General features: G+C 39.7%; 1 protein-coding gene across 4 annotated transcripts in view; it reads right to left on the bottom strand.

Moving 5' to 3' along the window:
- iqsec1b (IQ motif and Sec7 domain ArfGEF 1b) overlaps positions 1 to 18,531 on the bottom strand; it is a 207,610-nt gene that overhangs the window by 89,443 nt on the left and 99,636 nt on the right. Inside the window, exon 1 of one of the 4 annotated variants that reach the window (XM_056251418.1) lies at positions 2,333 to 2,404. The exons of the other annotated variants lie outside the window; for them this stretch is intronic. Within the exon in view, the coding sequence (XP_056107393.1) occupies positions 2,333 to 2,355 (23 nt within the window). The 5' untranslated portion in view covers positions 2,356 to 2,404. Of the gene's footprint in view, positions 1 to 2,332; positions 2,405 to 18,531 lie in introns of those variants that run through there. 4 annotated transcript variants of the gene reach the window in all.

Genomic DNA, 18,531 nt, shown 5'->3' with positions numbered 1-18,531 from the left:
ATAGGTAGAGATGAGCTACTCACACATTCTGCACTGATTGTGACAGAAAATCTGTATTAAAAATATAGTACAATGTGTTAAACAGAGCTACCACACCTCTTACTGGTACCTGAAAGTATGACTAAATTAGACAAAATATTTCATAAACAATGCATAGCCTTTCAAATTCTGAGAAAATTTGTGGAGCTTTCTGCCAAGCCAAGATCCCATGAGTTTATGAAACCGCTAAAGACACCAAAAAGCAACTAACGTTTTGAGACATACTGTATTCATTAAGGCTGTGAAAAAACATATGCTTAAACATATGTTTAAGTCATATGACTATTAATGAACTATTTTCGTATCATATTGAAGATTGCACAAACAGTACATAACAGCTTCAATCAACTAAGCATTTAATGTTTTAGATAATCAAAATATTTCATATTCTATTTATAATGATTTATTAGGAACAAGGGTACTTATCTTTTTTTTTGTAATATAATTAATATAAGAGATATTATAAAATAGACATTTCGAGTCTCAATAGCTGGTATATGTGCCAAGTTTATTTATTAGTTAAATTCTGCATAAATAAATTCTATAATTTAGCGTTATGATTGTATGAAGTACAGGGTATTATTACTATAAATTGTGGTGTTTTATCATTATGATAACCATGGCAACAATAAGGGTTGCCCAATGTCAAAATTTGCATATATCTCAACAACCTATGACACTTCATCACAAAATTTGACACACCTAAACTAACAGTTAAATGAGGTTAGAAGCACAAATCCCATCAGTGCACTGAGTGACAGAATAATGCTGAATCCTGCTCGCCTGACCTCAGAGCTGGAGTCTGGCTCTCGCTGGCAGGCTAATGTGAAAGCCTTCCTCCTGCGAGGCATGGCACTATGCCACCTCCCATTACTGTCACTGACACGACTGCTGCCACCAAGCTCTAAAAACACATCCAAATCACAATCACACACAAATAAAAAAAAAAAGGATGCTGTTGCGTTAGTTCTAATTGTGGTCTGGGGAGCACGATCTATACTTGTCCAATAGAGAGAGAAAGTGTGATTAGTCATGGTCCGCTCTAGAGGAGTAACGCGTGACCAGGGTGACCTTGAGGGAGGGTCACATGACATCGAAAGGCTGTCCCAATTCCCTTTGGTCCCTCCCTCCCCCCGGGACGAGGCACAGCGGGCGGCAGGGGAAGATGTGCAGGCGGACAGAGCTTAGGGGCAGATGGAGACATGGACCATTGCATTATGCAACATCCCAGCTGAGAATGAGGCTTGTTGACAGTCTTTTTAAACACACAAACATCTATCTATGAAATTACCTTTTTAACAATAAAGATAAATATTAACAATAAAGATAGATAGTTTATGAACAATGAAGACAGACAGACATATACATCTATTTGTCTATGTATCCATCCATCCATCAAATGAGTTAATTAACAACAAAGATAAATATTAACAAATAGATAGTTTATAAACAATAAATATAGATAGTTTAATAAACAAGACAGACAGACAGACAGATAATATTTTACTCCGTCCTTAACAAGATTAAAATGACCGTATTATCACTGATGCAATGTAAACTACAAATATCAAACTATTCCTTCAGAACATTTAAGTGTATGCTTGTGCCAAAGAAAAACCCCAAAACAAGAGTGCATCTTTTATCCCAGAGAGAGGGCATGTTCATTCAGCTTTCAGCGGTACGCTCAATACAGACTGAAACTGCTGTCTTATAGCGTTTCTAAAAATAGTCTCGCCGTGACATCACCAGAGCTACGCAAACACTGTCCACTTTGTTTTCAGTCTGCGTGCGAGAGATATCTCAGGGTAGAGAGCCAACCTTATCCCTCTGCCCTCGGCTTAGAGAGACACAGCCTGCGGCAGACTCACAGAACATGCTGAACGTGCCTGTCCATTACAGTCTCTAGTCCATTAACTCTCTACACCACACATCAAAATACCTGACCCAAGATTTGCTCCTCGCATGTTGTGATGGCTTTTTAAAAATGTTAAATGAAGCGTCAAGCTACTGCAGCAGTCAAGTTGTCATGTATGAAATTAAAACGGGGTCTAACCCCACAGATACGGGTAGAATAACAAGATCTGTGCGCTGTCAAAACCGCTCTCCTTCATTTGTTTGACATCACGCTCATGTGATGTCAAACAAATTCAGCACAATACTGAATGCAATGCTGAGGTTAATAATATCTGTTGTTTCATATCAAAACAAATGCAAAGCTCAATATTCCCCTCATCTCAAATGAGTCGTGGCACAATTACACACACTCACATGCACAATTCAAACATGTACTCACAAGTGGTAGCGATGACAAGCCATGAAGTCGCTGTGTCTCTGTGAGTCTCTTGTGCGCGGCAAACTAAGCTTCAGTCTCACACACACACACCTCTTTCCCCTCAAACACTCGCAGAAGTGCTCGACTCATTCAAGCATAGCCTCAGCGGGGCGGCAGACCTCACCGAGTGTGTGATGTAATGTGCATTTCAAACACACACACACACACACACACACACACACGCACACACACACACACACACACACACGTACATCTCATCAGTGATGTTTCTTATGAGATTCACACATTCATTTTCATGTGATGGATCAAAAGGTGATCATTTTATTACTGGAAATGAATCATGCAATGGGCACTTCTGAACCCATCCTGCGTTTGAGTTGTTTATGTTTACGTCTGATGGTTCAGGGAGCCAGAGACCTAGTTGGCACAGTGGTTGCTATAGTAACATGTTCTGTTTGTGAGGCTGGACCAATCAGAATGAACGTGGAGCATCCCTAATGACACAAACGGATTCATTAAGAACTAACAAAAGATTATGTGAATAGGCAAGCTGAAGACTTAATTATGCTGGGAGGGAGGAAATACCTCTTGATTCAAGAAATGTTTTAATTACCAGTCGGCGTCTTTAATCTAAAATCGCTGGCAGTGATTTAAAGTTTTTAATTGTTTGTCTACATCTCTATATAAAATTGCTGTGCCCAATTAAAATGTATAAATTGTTGGTCTGTGCAGTCTCTAATATAAAATCACTGGTCATGATTTGAATTTTTTAATTGTTTGTCTATGGTTCTAATATAAAGTCGCTTGGGCGATTACATTTTTTTTATTGTTGGTCTACATCCCTAATATAAATTCTTTGGTGCCATTTTAATTTTTATATTTATGCGCTACAATTCTTAAATAAAATCACTGGGCACATTTTACACTTTTTAAATTATTGGTCTAAGTTCCTAATTTAAAATAACTGGCTGTGATTAGTTTTTGTTTTTTAATAGTTGGTCTACATCTTTAAAATAAAATCACTGGTTGTGATTTACATTTTTTTAATGATGGTCTACATCTCTAATATAAAACTGCTTGACCCATTTAAATGTCCCTAATTTAAAATAACTGCGATTTAAAAAAAAAAAAAAATTGCTGGGCCTGATTTATTTATTTCCTTTTTTTACGTCCTTAATGTGAAACAGCTGGCTGGGATTTAATTTTTTTAATTGTTGGTCTACGTCTCTAATATAAATATTGGTTAGCCCAATTAGGTTTGTTTATAATTGTTGGTCTACATCCCTAACATAAAATTGTTGGCGCCATTTTAATTTTTTAATTGTTGGTCTACACTCACCGGCCACTTTATTAGGTACACCTGTCCAACTGCTCGTTAACACTTAATTTCTAAGCAGCCAATCACATGGCGGCAACTCAGTGCATTTAGGCATGTAAACATGGTCAAGACAATCTCCTGCAGTTCAAACCGAGCATCAGTATGGGGAAGAAAGGTGATTTGAGTGACTTTGAACGTGGCATGATTGTTGGTGCCAGAAGGGCTGGTCTGAGTATTTCAGAAACTGCTAATCTACTGGGATTTTCACGCACAACCATCTCTAGGGTTTACAGAGAATGGTCCGAAAAAGAAAAAACATCCAGTGAGCGGCAATTCTGTGGGCGGAAATGCCTTGTTGATGCCAGAGGTCAGAGGAGAATGGCCAGACTGGTTCGAGCTGATAGAAGGGCAACAGTGACTGAAATAACCACTCGTTACAACCGAGGTATGCAGCAAAGCATTTGTGAAGCCACAACACGCACAACCTTGAGGCGGATGGGCTACAACAGCAGAAGACTCCACCGGGTACCACTCATCTCCACTACAAATAGGAAAAAGAGGCTACAATTTGCAAGAGTTCACCAAAATTGAACAGTTGAAGACTGGAAAAATGTTGCCTGGTCTGATGAGTCTCGATTTCTGTTGAGACATTCAGATGTTAGAGTCAGAATTTGGCGTAAACAGAATGAGAACATGGAACCATCATGCCTTGTTACCACTGTGCAGGCTGGTGGTGGTGGTGTAATGGTGTGGGGGATGTTTTCCTGGCACACTTTAGGCCCCTTAGTGCCAATTGGGCATCGTTTAAATGCCACGGCCTACCTGAGCATTGTTTCTGACCATGTCCATCCCTTTATGGCCACCATGTACCCATCCTCTGATGGCTACTTCCACCATGTCACAAAGCTCTAATCATTTCAAATTGGTTTCTTGAACATGACAATGAGTTCACTGTACTAAAATGGCCTCCACAGTCACCAGATCTCAACCCAATAGAGCATCTTTGGGATGTGGTGGAACGGGAGATTCGCATCATGGATGTGCAGCCGACAAATCTGCGGCAACTGTGTGATGCCATCATGTCAATATGGACCAAACTCCCTGAGGAATGCTTCCAGCACCTTGTTGAATCTATGCCACGAAGAATTGAGGCAGTTCTGAAGGCAAAAGGGGGTCCAACCCGTTACTAGCATGGGGTACCTAATAAAGTGGCCGGTGAGTGTATATCCCTAATATAAAGTTGTTTGGTGCCATCTTAACTTTTATAAAATCTCTGGGCCTGAATTATTATTATTATTTTTTTTATTGTTGGTCCATGTCTGTAATACAAAACCGCTAGATGTGATATTATTATTTTGATTTTGATCTACATCTCTAATATTACAGGCTGAGCACACATTGAGAGCTGACAGTTTTACCCTTTTTTGTGGGATGTCTCAACAGACAACCTCTCCTTTCCCGCTGGGACCCTCCTGGATGTACCTGTCACCTGGTAACAACAATGCCATGGCACATGCACATTACCAGTTACCATAACAATACCTGTCAGATAAAACACATTCCCAACATGCACCAGGAGACTAAACCGGCTCCCACACACCTTAATACCTCCACAAGCTGACATAGCACTTAACATGGAGAGGGGCTTTGGAAACATCTCCACCTCTGATATAACAAGGTCGGGGCCTTTGTTATGCTGATTTAAGCTCCCGAAGGAGCATTGCATTGTGGGATCAGATCTTTACAGGGGTAGGAAAAAGCACAGTAATGAGGCTGTACACCTCCACGCAAACACGCTCATTATGGAGCCTTGGTGGCAGGCATGAGACCGAGACTTTTGGGACTGGTGTTGTTCATGCATGTATAGAGATGATGGACAGGGGTGGGGAAGGAAAGCTGGAGGTGCATCCATCAGGGACACCAGATTTGATGTAGCTGTCAAGAGATGCTGCTGACATACTGATACATCAAAATGATGTGCATTAAATTTGCATGCTAATGCAATGTTGATCGTTCACAAATACCTAAAACAAACAAATCGATATCACCCACGAAGCTTCATATATACATTTAGAGGAATGCATTACACATGTAATGCATTTTGTATGAGATGTGAAAAGGACAAGCATTGGCAGTCCGCTCAGAGCCCAAACCACTTACTGGATCTCTCATATCTATAGGTGTGAGCTGAATAATTTAACATAGTAACAGATACATATGCATGTATGTGAAAATCAAACAACATGCTACAAACCAGCGATGTGCAAAACTATTCAAAATCAACTAGTCTGTGGGTTGAAGAAAACATCCTTGAATTATTACAGTAGGCTGGTTTCAAGGTTCATCTAAGCAGTTCTTGGATTCAACAGCTGGACAGAATGCAGAATATGAGCATTTTTAAAAGTCATAATTAAAATATATATCTTTTTTAGATTTTAGGGCTCAGCAATAATGATTTTTTTATGTTCTGCTGGTCTAGTCAAGATTTATGTTTCAAATAAATGCTGTTCTTTTGAACTTTCAATTTATCAAAGAATAAAAAAAAAAGAATGTATCACTGTTTCCACAAAATATTAAGCAGCACAACTGTTCTAAACATTGATAACAATACGAAATGTTTCCTGATCAGCAAATCAAAGCAAATAAAAATTTCACAATTTTACTGTTTTTACTGAATTTTGATTAAATACATGCAGCCTTGGTGAGTATAAGAGACATTAAAATATCTTACTGATCCCAAACTTTGAATGGTATTTAAATACATAAGCATGACATAGTATATGTACAGAGCCCCTAAGGGCCTTTGCAAAAATAAATATACAGACTTTCAGAGATACGTTTCTCGTGAGCATGTGACAGTCTGTATATTTTTATTTTTGCAAAGGTCCCTTTAGGGGCTCCGTATTACGAGCATATAAGCATGAAATATATTATATGCATTACAATAAATATAAAAATGTGTATTTTTTATTATATTATTACTCAATTAACAAACGCCATCGCACACCTGCAGGTGATAGGTGCGTAGAAAAAGAAGACCAAATAGGTAGGTCGACAAATCTGCAAATAAGGAACTCCCGCACACTATCAGTATACTTGCAAGTAATATAAAAATGTTTTATTAGCAACGTTTCGGTCTCACGACCTTCATCAGGCTTCTTCATTTGCCTGATGAAGGTCGTGAGACTGAAATGTTGCTAATAAAGCATTTTTATATTACTTGCAAGTACTGCTAGTGTGCGGGAGTTCCTTATTTGCAGATTTATTATATTATTACAAAAGAGAATATGCAACAAAATGCTACTTATCTATGAAATATTAATGCAAAATATTACTGATTATTTTGTAATTTTCAACACATTTTTATTGATGCTATGCTATCAACTGTATTAAGTTTTTTTTTTTAAATCTAACAAAACATAATATGTTAGCCATCTAAATAACATTACCATGGTGACATTTCAGATGAACTAGTCAACATCATTGTTGGATGACTAATCAACCATCCCAACTCATCTCTACTGCAAACTTGGTAAACACAAACATACATTCTGAGGTGAAGTACAGTACAGAGGGAGCAAAACATCTCACAAGAGCTCTATCTCTGGTCCCTCTTTGATTCCTGGAAATAGCACTCATTCACTTCCCTGGAGAGGATGGCTGAAAAGTGTGAGTGAGTGAGTGTGTGTGTAGGGCGGTTTCAAAGAGGCCTGTCCCCAGACTTATTCACTCAGTCAACTACTTGTGATCAGAAATTAGCCTTGGCTGAAAGGGCCGTGCTGAGATTCTCTTTCGGCGATATTCTGCCTCTGCTCTCTGAGGCTCTTGTCTGAGGAGCTGAAGCAGGCTAATCTCTGCTAGCCTTGAGCTGTTCGCTAACAATACAGCACTAAGGGAGAAAAGATTACTTACAACTGAACATCTATTACGGAGGAATGATTTATTGATTTGCTGAGGGGTGGAAAACCAGGGGGAGGCAGGGGCTTGATACATTGGAGAGATTTGCAGAGGAGGCAGGAGTGTTCATGAGACAGAATTTAGGTAGACATATTCATGAGGCAGAATTGATACAGAAGTCGATGGATGGATGGATGGATGGATGGATGGATTTAGGTAGACATATTCATGAGGCAGAATTGATACATGGATGGATGGATGGATGGATGGATGGATGGATGGATGGATGGATGGATGGATGGATGGATGGATGGATGGATGGATGGATGGATGGATGGATGGATGGATGGATGGATGGATGGATGGATGGATGGATGGATGGATGGATGGATGGATGGATGGATGGATGGATGGATGGATGGATGGATGGATGGATGGATGGATGGATGGATGGATGGATGGATGGATGGATGGATGGATTTACAGCTGGTAAAATGGGAATTTTCTGAACCACCTGACTGCTGCAGATTCATTTAGGTGTTGATATTGTTGCCATAAACACGTAAATAACGCCATATAATTCCCAGTCCGAGGACGCGAACAGCTCCAAGTAGAATGTCACGTGTTGAATGTCAGTAGAATGTCACTCGAGACTACTGTAATTATTATGACATGCCATGAACACAGAATAAATTCTTCTTCCTGACAATCCAATGCAAAATTCAGTGCAACTTCCTGGGAGGGAAGTTCCACTTCAATTCAAATTCACACTAACACAAATCCTGGCATTTGAAATCAGCTCATCATGAGGAATTCAGCCTGAAATATGCACGTCAACAGCTTTCCATGCCTGTGTGCTCCGTATATATGCTTGCACACAAACGCTCATGAGTCGGTGACAAGGCACCGAACACCTGACACCTCATCATCTGAAAAAGGGAATGAGAGTGAAACATATGGGAGATCTATTTGCATGCCTCACATCTCCCTGACTCACTTAAGAGTCACGCTCAGTCTTCAGCTCTGCTCTCCGCTCAGAGGATCACTCAGACTGTGTGTATGAATAATGGACGCACATTAAACCCCAGATGTGCAGAGGGAAAGAAAGAGAGGAAGATAAAGAGCGAAGAAGAGAACTGAAGTCGCTGCGGGGGACAGACAACTGAGACACGGGGGGCTTGGAGAGAATTGAATTATAACTTGCGTGATCCAGGGCTCATTTTAAAGGGATGATGGCAGAGGTTTAGACAGACCCGTACAACCCGTGTCAAATATCTGTTCCTGGATGCAGTGTGCAGATGAGAAGTAATAGTGTGTCTGTATATGAGGAACTCGAAAGCTGCTTGGCTCTTCTAATACACTGTCTCCCTCCTCTGGAAGAGAGTCATGGATGCTGCCAACAACAGTACAAACAAACAACAACATAGATTGAAATATAGGAGCCATAATAACGGACAATTAATAAAACGCCATGGCATACATTAAAATAAAGACGATGGAATAAATAATGGAATATTCCATTTAATAATGGAAAATAAAACAATTTTTCAGATATATACCCTGAATGCAATGCAACTTGCTTCGAATAAAAACATCGGCCAAAGGTATAAATGTAAATTTTGCAAGTCTGACTGAAGATTTTAGAAATCTATACATGAACTAATGTATTTTAACATTAGATAACTGTCTGGTTGATGAGAGTCCAAATGATTTAACGTGGCCAGTAGGGGGCAGTGTTTTCACACATCTATCACACCATGCGTTTCTCTGTATATGGATTTCTGAAAAGTTTATGAGCCAACCATAAACATGCTCAGATCATCAACAACACCAGAAATAAAAATTGTGTGTATGTTCCATGTCCATGACTAAAAAGCAGCAAGGGTGCAGCTGGGGCGACGGCCATGAAATGAAACATCTTCAGATGTTGTCTACAAAAAGACACACAGCGAGGAAAGTTGGAGCCAATTCTCCTTGTCAAAGGAAGCCTGCCAGTGTGTACCGCATCGCTTCAATCACAGCAAGAAGACCCAATGATGATTACAATAACGCTAATTTAAGGGCACAATTGCTTCCATTGTCATTAGAGTTAATCACTGTGACTAGAAGACTAGTGCCGACAGGGAACTGTCAGAGTTAAATGAAAGCTGGGTGTCAAAATTGTACAGGCCACTGCAAAAACGACCTTCAACAGAACAAACGTCTGCCTCTGACAGCAGTAACACGAGCGCTTCAACTGAGACGTTCGATCTTGAACATCAGCATTATCCTCACACAGAGAAGAGGAGGATGGTATGACAGTGAGTTCTATCTTAGCAGACGATCCGCAACTGCACCTGTGTAAAACTCACTGATGCTAGAAAGAAAAGCAGAAAATGGCATATTGTGAATTAATGCAAATTAGATCACAATTATGCAGAGACATCCATTCTTTAAATATCGATTACAAAATGACCGCGATCAATCAGCTCCAAAGGTCACCAGAAAGAGAGTAAGCGGCCAATTATTTCAATTTGCACATACACACAGTCGGATGTCCACGCACAAACACAGAGTCTTCTGAGATTTCATTGTTCAGAGTGAAGTGTGGCAGAATCTCTTCACTGCACATTCTCCATGTCCCTCTCTGGGAGTGTTATGATTGTTTGTGATGGACACAATCTTTCACATCAAACCCCTTTAGGCTGAGGCAATGATTCCAGACCCTGAATCTGCTCAAATCTCCCACAATCCCAGTGTCTTTACAGTAGAGGGCTGTTGCAGACTCAAGCAACACACACTCTGCTGCAAACCAGTGCATTTACACACATTGTACAATAAGTCCACAAGTCAAATCTGCTCTGTAATAAGAACTAACACATTAGCTACCTAGAAATGACTTGTTCAATCTCTCAAGTTGCTCTCAATCTCTAAAGTGCCCCTTCTATGCCAATTTAAAGATGGCAAATTTAGCTTTGGAGGTTTACATGGATCTAAGATAAAAAAACGAACTAAAATTTTCTCATAATATATACACTCTTTCTTTCTCACAGTGTCTGAAACAGTTCAATAAAGGATTCGGTCTTTCTAAACCCCTCCTTTATGAGAGCCTACTCTGCTCTGATTGGTCAGATAGACCATAGACCGTTATGCAAATTTCTTACAAAACTACGACTCGTTTCAGGCAGATCAGAATCTGTTCTTTCTTTTGGGAGAGAAAACAAACAAGCTATATTTATTTCACTACATGAAAAGTAATGTAATAAAAGCATAACAGGGGCACAGAAGTGCAAATAGTAATGTTATAAATGATCTATTGTTAAATGCAAAACAATCTCAGTGCAAGTATTCACTGTAGACCAGAAGACATAGCAAATGTGACACGTGACCACATAATCATATTTCAGGTAATTGAGTCATCAATATCACCATGTTTAGTGAATCATGACCTTTGCAATCAACTAAATGTAATATAGGCTTACTGATTCATAGCGAAATAGAGAGCAGAACGAAACACCAGACGTCCTTCAAGAAGCAATTAAACAGACGAATTCGGGCACTACTGGCCAAAACATAATTTTATGAGGTGGAATACAGTAGGATTGGAAAATGTGGCAAACCAGATTCGCTCATATGCTCAGAAGGCTCAATGTGTCGGAACACAAGTGCTAGCTAACTAGCCCTGACACCCCACAAAGAAGTCGAAGTTGAATTGCTCTAAATGCTGTGTCAATTCACCATGTCCCCACAGAAACAGAAGTCTTGTTATTATGCCATACGTCCTCCACTGCAGCTAGGAAAATTAAAACCAGGCTAACCCGGCGGCCTTATAGCTGACGCTTGCATTTAATTAGAGCGAGACCGAAGGTGAGTCTCAAGCTCTGTGCAGGTCTCTGATGCTTTCGTAGCACTTCACCTCTATAAGACTCTGTCTCCGCTATTTACTACAGCATCTCGCCTCCTAGCAGGACCCGTGTCTCCTTGGAAACAGAGATTTGGCTGTGATTTGTGTGTATGTGTGTGTGTGAGAGATGTCTGATGTAGTGGGATACCGCCTGTCCCCTCAGCTCTGGTTGGTGAGACTATAGTCAAGCAGCTGTAGCGTGTCCATGGGAGCTGATAGAACACATATGCCAAAGACGCATCCTCCACATAAGCACGCACACACTCGACTTCCTCCCGAAAGGAAACGTTAAGTCGGCAGGCTGCTGAAATGGGTTTGTCACTAGGATTGTCATGATTATCAATAACGATATATACCACCACAATATTCATTGAACACACTCCTCTAATTATTACAGATATTAATGTGAATTATGTTAGCCTTTTCTGCTTCAGTGTAAAAAGGTAATCTCACCATAATGACTATTTCTTGCAACTGCAACTTTACGTATATCTCAAAATTGCTACTAAATCTCACATTTGCTTCTATTCTCATGATTACAACTTTATTTCTCATAATTGCTACTTGGCCTATACATCACATTTGTGACTTTTTCTCTTATTTGTGACATTATATATAAAAATTGCAACTTTAAATCTGGCGTTTGCGAATATTTATAGTCACAATTGTGATCTCAAAATTACAACTTAATGTCCTGTAATCGTGATTTGAAATATCACAATGTCACTTTATATCTCATTAACTGTCTCACAACTACAATATCTTTTTATATAACATTAACTTGGTATCTTTATTTATTTTATTCAGTATTGATTTTGATTTCAGTATTGACTTTGGCCAGCAGCCACATCACCCTGTAGCCCAAGACTGGTTGCCCACTGAAGCTAAGCAGGGCTGAGCCTGGTTAGTACCTGGATGGGAGACCTCCTGAGAAAACCAGGTTGCTGCTGGAAGAGGTGTTATGAGGCCAGCAGGGGGCGCTACCCTGTGGTCTGTGTGGGTCCTAACGCCCCAGTATAGTGACGGGGACACTATACTGTCAAAGAGCACCGTCCTTCGGATGAGACGTTAAACCGAGGTCCTGACTCTCTGTGGTCATTAAAAATCCCAGGATGTCCTTCGAAAAAGAGTAGGGGTGTAACCCCGGCATCCTGGACTAAAGCCGCGTTTCCACCGCAGGAACTTTCCCCAGGAACTAGGAACTTTGGGGTGGTACTCCGTGTGTTTACACCGCAGGAACCAGGGTCTAAATGAAGTTCCGGGTAAAAATTTCCCCCCCAGAAAGTCCCTGCTGGCGAGGTAGTACTTTTTCAGAGTTCAGGAACTTTCGGGGTGGGACTTGTGCGCTGAACATGCTGATTGGTTCTTTTACCTTGTTCTCTCTGCCGGATGGCGCGCGTTCGTCCCATCCATCTCACGGTCATGTCCGCTATAGCTGATAACAAACGGTTGTCTATCTAGCATTACGAGCTTTCTGAAATGAATACGCTTTGGTATTAGTGTTTGTCTCTTTTCTGCCGTTTTGTTAATTACCTCGTTAGTAAACCAATAGATCGCACACAAAAACAGCACAGCTTAAATCTCCTCAATACTTAAAACTCAAAACAAGTACGCGCAGACTGGGAGGAGCAGTCGCACGCAGTTCAACGTCACCAGACTAATCTTCCCGGTACTTTAGTCCACGGTGTAAACGCAGTGAGCAACCGTTCTGGGGCAAAAAAAGTTCCTATGAAAAAAGTTCCTGGGACAAATAGTTCCTGGTAATTGCGGTGGAAACGCGGCTAAATTTGCCCCTTGGCCTCTGTCCATCATGGCCTCCTAATCATCCCTATATGGTAAATGGTAAATGGACTGCATTTATATAGCGCTTTCACAGACCCAATGGCCGCCAAAGCGCTTTACAATTTGCCTCACATTCACCCATTCACTCACTCATTCATACACCGACGGGCGACGGCAGCCATGCAAGGCGCCATCCAGCTCGTCGGGAGCAGCTGGGGTTAGGTGTCTTGCTCATGGACACCTCGACACTTGGTCAGGTGGAACCGAGGATTGAACCACCAACCTTCCGGTTTGTAGACAACCCACATGAACCAGGCTATAGTATAGGCTTCATCACTCTGTCTCCTCTCCACCAGTAAGCTGGTGTGTGGTGAGCGTTCTGGCGCAATATGGCTGCCGTCGCATCATCCAGGTGGATGCTGCACATTGGTGGTGGTTAAGGAGATTCCCCCCTTCCATAAGCGCTTTGAGGTCCCAGAAAAAGCGCTATATAAATGTAACGAATTATTATTATTATTTATTATTAGAATGAAGTAGCAGTAGTTTTGACATTGTACCAACTGGTCTGATCTACAGAGGAACATCTAACTGGCTAACAGTCACGCTCATATCTTGCTCTTTCTCAGACAGACTTGTTATGATGTTAATGTCATTCCTCTCCTCTTCCTCTCTCACTACCATCCCTTTCTTTCTGTCATCTCTGGTCCACTGAATGCTGTGCTCCGCACTTCCACACTTGCCTGTCAGGAGGTCTTTAAAACAACTTGCAATTTGCTTTTCCCTTTGATGGAAAAGGTTGGTCCAAACCATAGAGCTTTAACCTCCTTTACAATTCACAGCCTTCTTGCAGAATTTCGCCGCTGACCTTTTAGGGACAAGCCAAAGTAATGAGATAAACGTTTTGGAAAAAAATATATTTCATTGCCTTTCAGCCTGAATTGTGCTGCTTCATGGCGTTAACCATGGCGGTCCTTGTATTGAATTTCCTTACAATGTACCTTTTTCCATTCTTGTTCAATAATGGTTTCATTCTTTACACCTCATTCAGTGCCTGTCCACTTCAGCTTTCGTAATTATTTGAGACTAAAAAAATTATATAGACGTTTTAATATTTCGCTACAAATATGATGTGTGAGATGTCCTTGGGGACTGAAAACAGAGAGAGGGAGAGAGAAGGGAAGAGAGAGGTTGAGAGGGCTAGAGTGAATGTCAGTAGTCGTGCGAGCTGTACGTGTTTGGACTCAGGATGAGAAAGCGACCAGACAGAGAGAACAGAATAGTAATGATTAATGAGAGAAAGTGAGTAGTCTTAAAAGAGATTTGTCACATCATTTTATCAAAATCTTTAGACATAGGTGTGACTATATTTAGAACCATTACAGTTGCTCAGTAGCATAGATTGGGTAAGAAGAAAGAAAGAAAGAAAGAAAGAAAGAAAGAAAGAAAGAAAGAAAGAAAGAAAGAAAGAAAGAAAGAAAGAAAGAAAGAAAGAAAGAAAGAAAGAAAGAAAGAAAGAAAGATCAATTTCTATTTCGCAGTACAGGATGCTGAAGTGCTGGGGCCGTTTTTTTTTAAAGTTACGTAACCAGTAAGAACTTCCATTGCCTGCATTTCTTTAGAAAAAGCAGAGTAGCGGACTGACAAAAATGTATTCACATCAGCTGCGTACTTATTTATCACATATCCTGAGAGAAAACTGAATTTTCAATCCAAGCCGTCAACGAGCCTGAGGAAAGCCTGCTGTATCAGAATACTCCTGTAACTGATAAAACCAACCTCAGCTGCATATTGCTTTCAGACTGAAACTTTAGTATTTTTCAAAGCCAAAAGAAAAGTTCTAAAGAAACTTATTAGCCAAGATTATAGTTTGAGAATGACAACGAGATGAGATATCACCCTTATCGAAACGTGCGGCATTTAAAAGTGTTTCACCGCAAAGAAAAGCCAGCGCTCTGAAAAAAGATTCTCTCCACATAATAATGATGGGGTGGAATAATTGCGCAAACTACCTGATTAAATTCGGCAGTGTGTGTGAAGTTGGTGCGATTACCATAACTCATTATATTACCTATTTAATTTTGCACCCCTACTGCTTTGGTGAAATTTAGATCAGTTTGGTTTGTTTGGCCTGAAGGAAATGAGCTTATTTAATACTATTTCAAAAGCACAACCCTGGAGACACACACATGCACACACAAACCCAGGAATGTAGAGGAAGATATTATTTGAAAGAGATGCAAGATCCTTCACACTTCTCTGTTACAATATTGCACATTACCAAATAAAAACGTTTTAAATCTTCGACTACACCCAAATTCACGATGGCAAGCCCTGAGGATACACAAGATTCAAGACCCAAGAGAATATCAAAATAAAGCCTCGATCAATACGGCTCGAGTCCACACAATGTTTGTATGGTGTCATGGTCATAGGAAAGGTTTATGTTGCATATGTAAATGACGTTCATATGCAGCCAGCCTGGAGTCATGTCGGAATAATTGTATTTACCAAGACTGTACTGTAATTAAAGGTTTCACTGCAGAAGATAATTGCTATAGAACATAATTAATTTTCACTGTGAATTTTGACTGTACACTTTAGCTTGTATTACTCTTTTAGGCATTAATGAAGTGACCAGATTGCACAGCCAAACACCATTTTCTGTGACAGAATGAGAATAAAAAAGCACAGCTAAAACATCAATAACATACCAGCTGTGAATATTTTGCTCTACTTTTTGTTGTGCTAGTTTAAAAAAAAGGAAAGAAATGTGAAATTGCTCAAGACACCCATCGTTTTTTCCAACCAATCACTTTTGAGCAAATCGTACTGTAATTACTACTTCAAAACTTGTAAGGAGGGACGTAAGAGGGAAGTGTTGATTGTGTTGATTACCTTATTACAATCGCTTGACGTATAGCCTCAAAAAGACTTTCTGAACTTCTCACACAGACATCTGCTCATGTAGGGTACAATGGGGCTAAAGGCACACCCTAAGAAAAATCAGCTTTTTCACTACTCCCATAGTGTATGATTACAGAAAAAAATATACATATTTTTATTGAACATTGACGGGGCAACAGATTTTGTGTGAAAATAAATCATAAAAGTGGTTTGTTTACTTAAAAATCTTATAAACGTATGAGGTGGCAAAGTGGGCCTTTTGCCACCTCACCAGTGGCTCACCAAAAGGCTCACCAGTATGGGGTAAAAGGCATATAAAGTATTTATACAAATACTTTAGCTAAAATAATATGTTTTTAATAATGTATAAGTTAATACTTGTTCAAAACAATCACTTTAGCAAAGTTTGTCATAGTTTACACAAAAAGCAGCACAACTTTTTTCAACATTGATAATAAGAAATGTTTTATAAGCACTAAATCAGCATATCAGAATGAATTCTGAAGAATCCTGTGACACTGAAGACTGGAATAATTACTGCTGAAAATTCTGCTTTGTCATCACAGGAATAAATTACATTTTAAAATATATTTTACATGTACGATAAGCAGAATAATTGTGGGAAAAAAAAGGATTTAAGGTTAGAAAGCATGAGGCTTTCAGTAATACAGTCTGTCAGTCAAGTTCGAAGCAGCAAGCAACGTGCTATAACAACGACGCCTCAGATAGTCTGATGGCAGATACAAATAAATGACTTTAGAGTGATTTGTTACAAAAGTGCACAATCTAATTCTATCTCATGCTAAACACGGAAGCTCGAATGTGTGTGTTGCGTGCTAGAACAAACCTCATTGCGTCATGCATGCACATTGAGCTACTTCCTTTTAATGGTGGTATGACACCTGCATGACAGCTGAGGTCAAATAAAGAATTGGGCTTAGGATAGCAGATACGAACAGTTAAAAAAAAAAGCTTAATCGGCCCGATACTGATCCCTGAGATCAGTTCGGGACATCCCTAATTGTAGTTCCTTAGAAAGTTTCCGGCAAATTGAGTAAATTCACTAACCAAAGCCAATTTTTACTTGCATCTGGCACTTGGCGAGTGTTAATTTTAGATTTTGGCTGTTGGTTTCCAAGAGTTCGTTTTCATGAAACCTTAAAGCTCTCATCACAGATGCACATGATTGTGTTCAGTGGAAGAGGGGAGGGAGATGGAAACATTTTAATCAACACCTGAAAGGCAAGAGGGAGTCCATGTGTGTGAGTGAGGAGGCTGTGTGGCTAAACAATGGAGGAATGAAATATCAATCTGTCAATTACGTTCTCTCACGCCCCACATCGCAGCAAGACACACTCGCTGTGATTAACACGCATGCAGAGATAACAAGCATCCAGTGTCGGCAGAGTGACCACCGAGAGATTCCCATAGCATCTGCCTTAAAGGTGAAGTATGTAAGATTGACAGCTAGCGGTTGAAATGGATATTGCAGTCCAAATTCAAAATATTGGAGAAATGTTGTTTTCCCCACCCCCTCCTGCTCAGACTTGATGCTCATGTGGGTTGCCAGATTGAGGACATTTTATTTGATTCACTGATTTATGATGAGTTGATATCGCGTTCTAATATGTTCCCGTTCATAGAGATTTTTAGATGGGTGCTGAGGCTTTTTAGGTTGGGTAGAATCTGCGATCTCTGACCCAGTTTGTTCGCTGGCTTCCATGGCTGTAATATGCTGTGTTTTCTGCCAACTGGCAACCTGTGGTGGCGAAATACTATTAGGTAAATTGGCAATGTGCAGTATCGCACAGACCAAAACAAAAACAGACATTCCGACACGGAACGCACATTTCAAAGTAAAATAACTTGCTGCTGTAGAAGTGTTTTTCAGAGCATGTTGAACTCAGCATGTTTCCTAAATATCTGCAAACATATTATGGTATTTTTTATGCTTTAGTACAGTCAAAAACTTACATACAGCACCTTTAAGGAATCTTCAGTGAGTAGATGAGGGTTAATCAAGTCTACAGCCAAAAATACCCACAAATCCTAGCCTGCAGGATAAAAAAAAACTAAAAGAATATAAGGCTCCTGAACAAACAAAACCTACACACACACACACACACATATTGACCTTAGTCAGAGTCGTCGTCATTTAAAGAATGTTCCAATTTAAAGAATGTTACAGTTTCAAAACACATATAGGTTCTATTGAAATAATTTGTGAAAAATTATTTTAACTTAAAATTAAAATGAACAGATTCAAAATTATAGCCATAAGACAACTAATAAATTATATGTATATATATATATATATATATATATATATATATATATATATATATATGAGACTACAGAAAAAAATTCTTACTGACCTTGTCTGTAGAAAATTAAAATCCAAACTTCATGTCACAA

The sequence above is a fragment of the Rhinichthys klamathensis genome, unplaced genomic scaffold, assembly GCF_029890125.1.
Source record: "Rhinichthys klamathensis goyatoka isolate OS25496 unplaced genomic scaffold, OSU_Roscu_1.1 h1tg000082l_1, whole genome shotgun sequence".
In the NCBI taxonomy this organism is placed as follows: Eukaryota; Metazoa; Chordata; class Actinopteri; order Cypriniformes; family Leuciscidae; genus Rhinichthys; species Rhinichthys klamathensis.
Note: the sequence above shows the minus strand (reverse complement) of the source record. Positions and strands in the feature narration are given on the sequence as shown.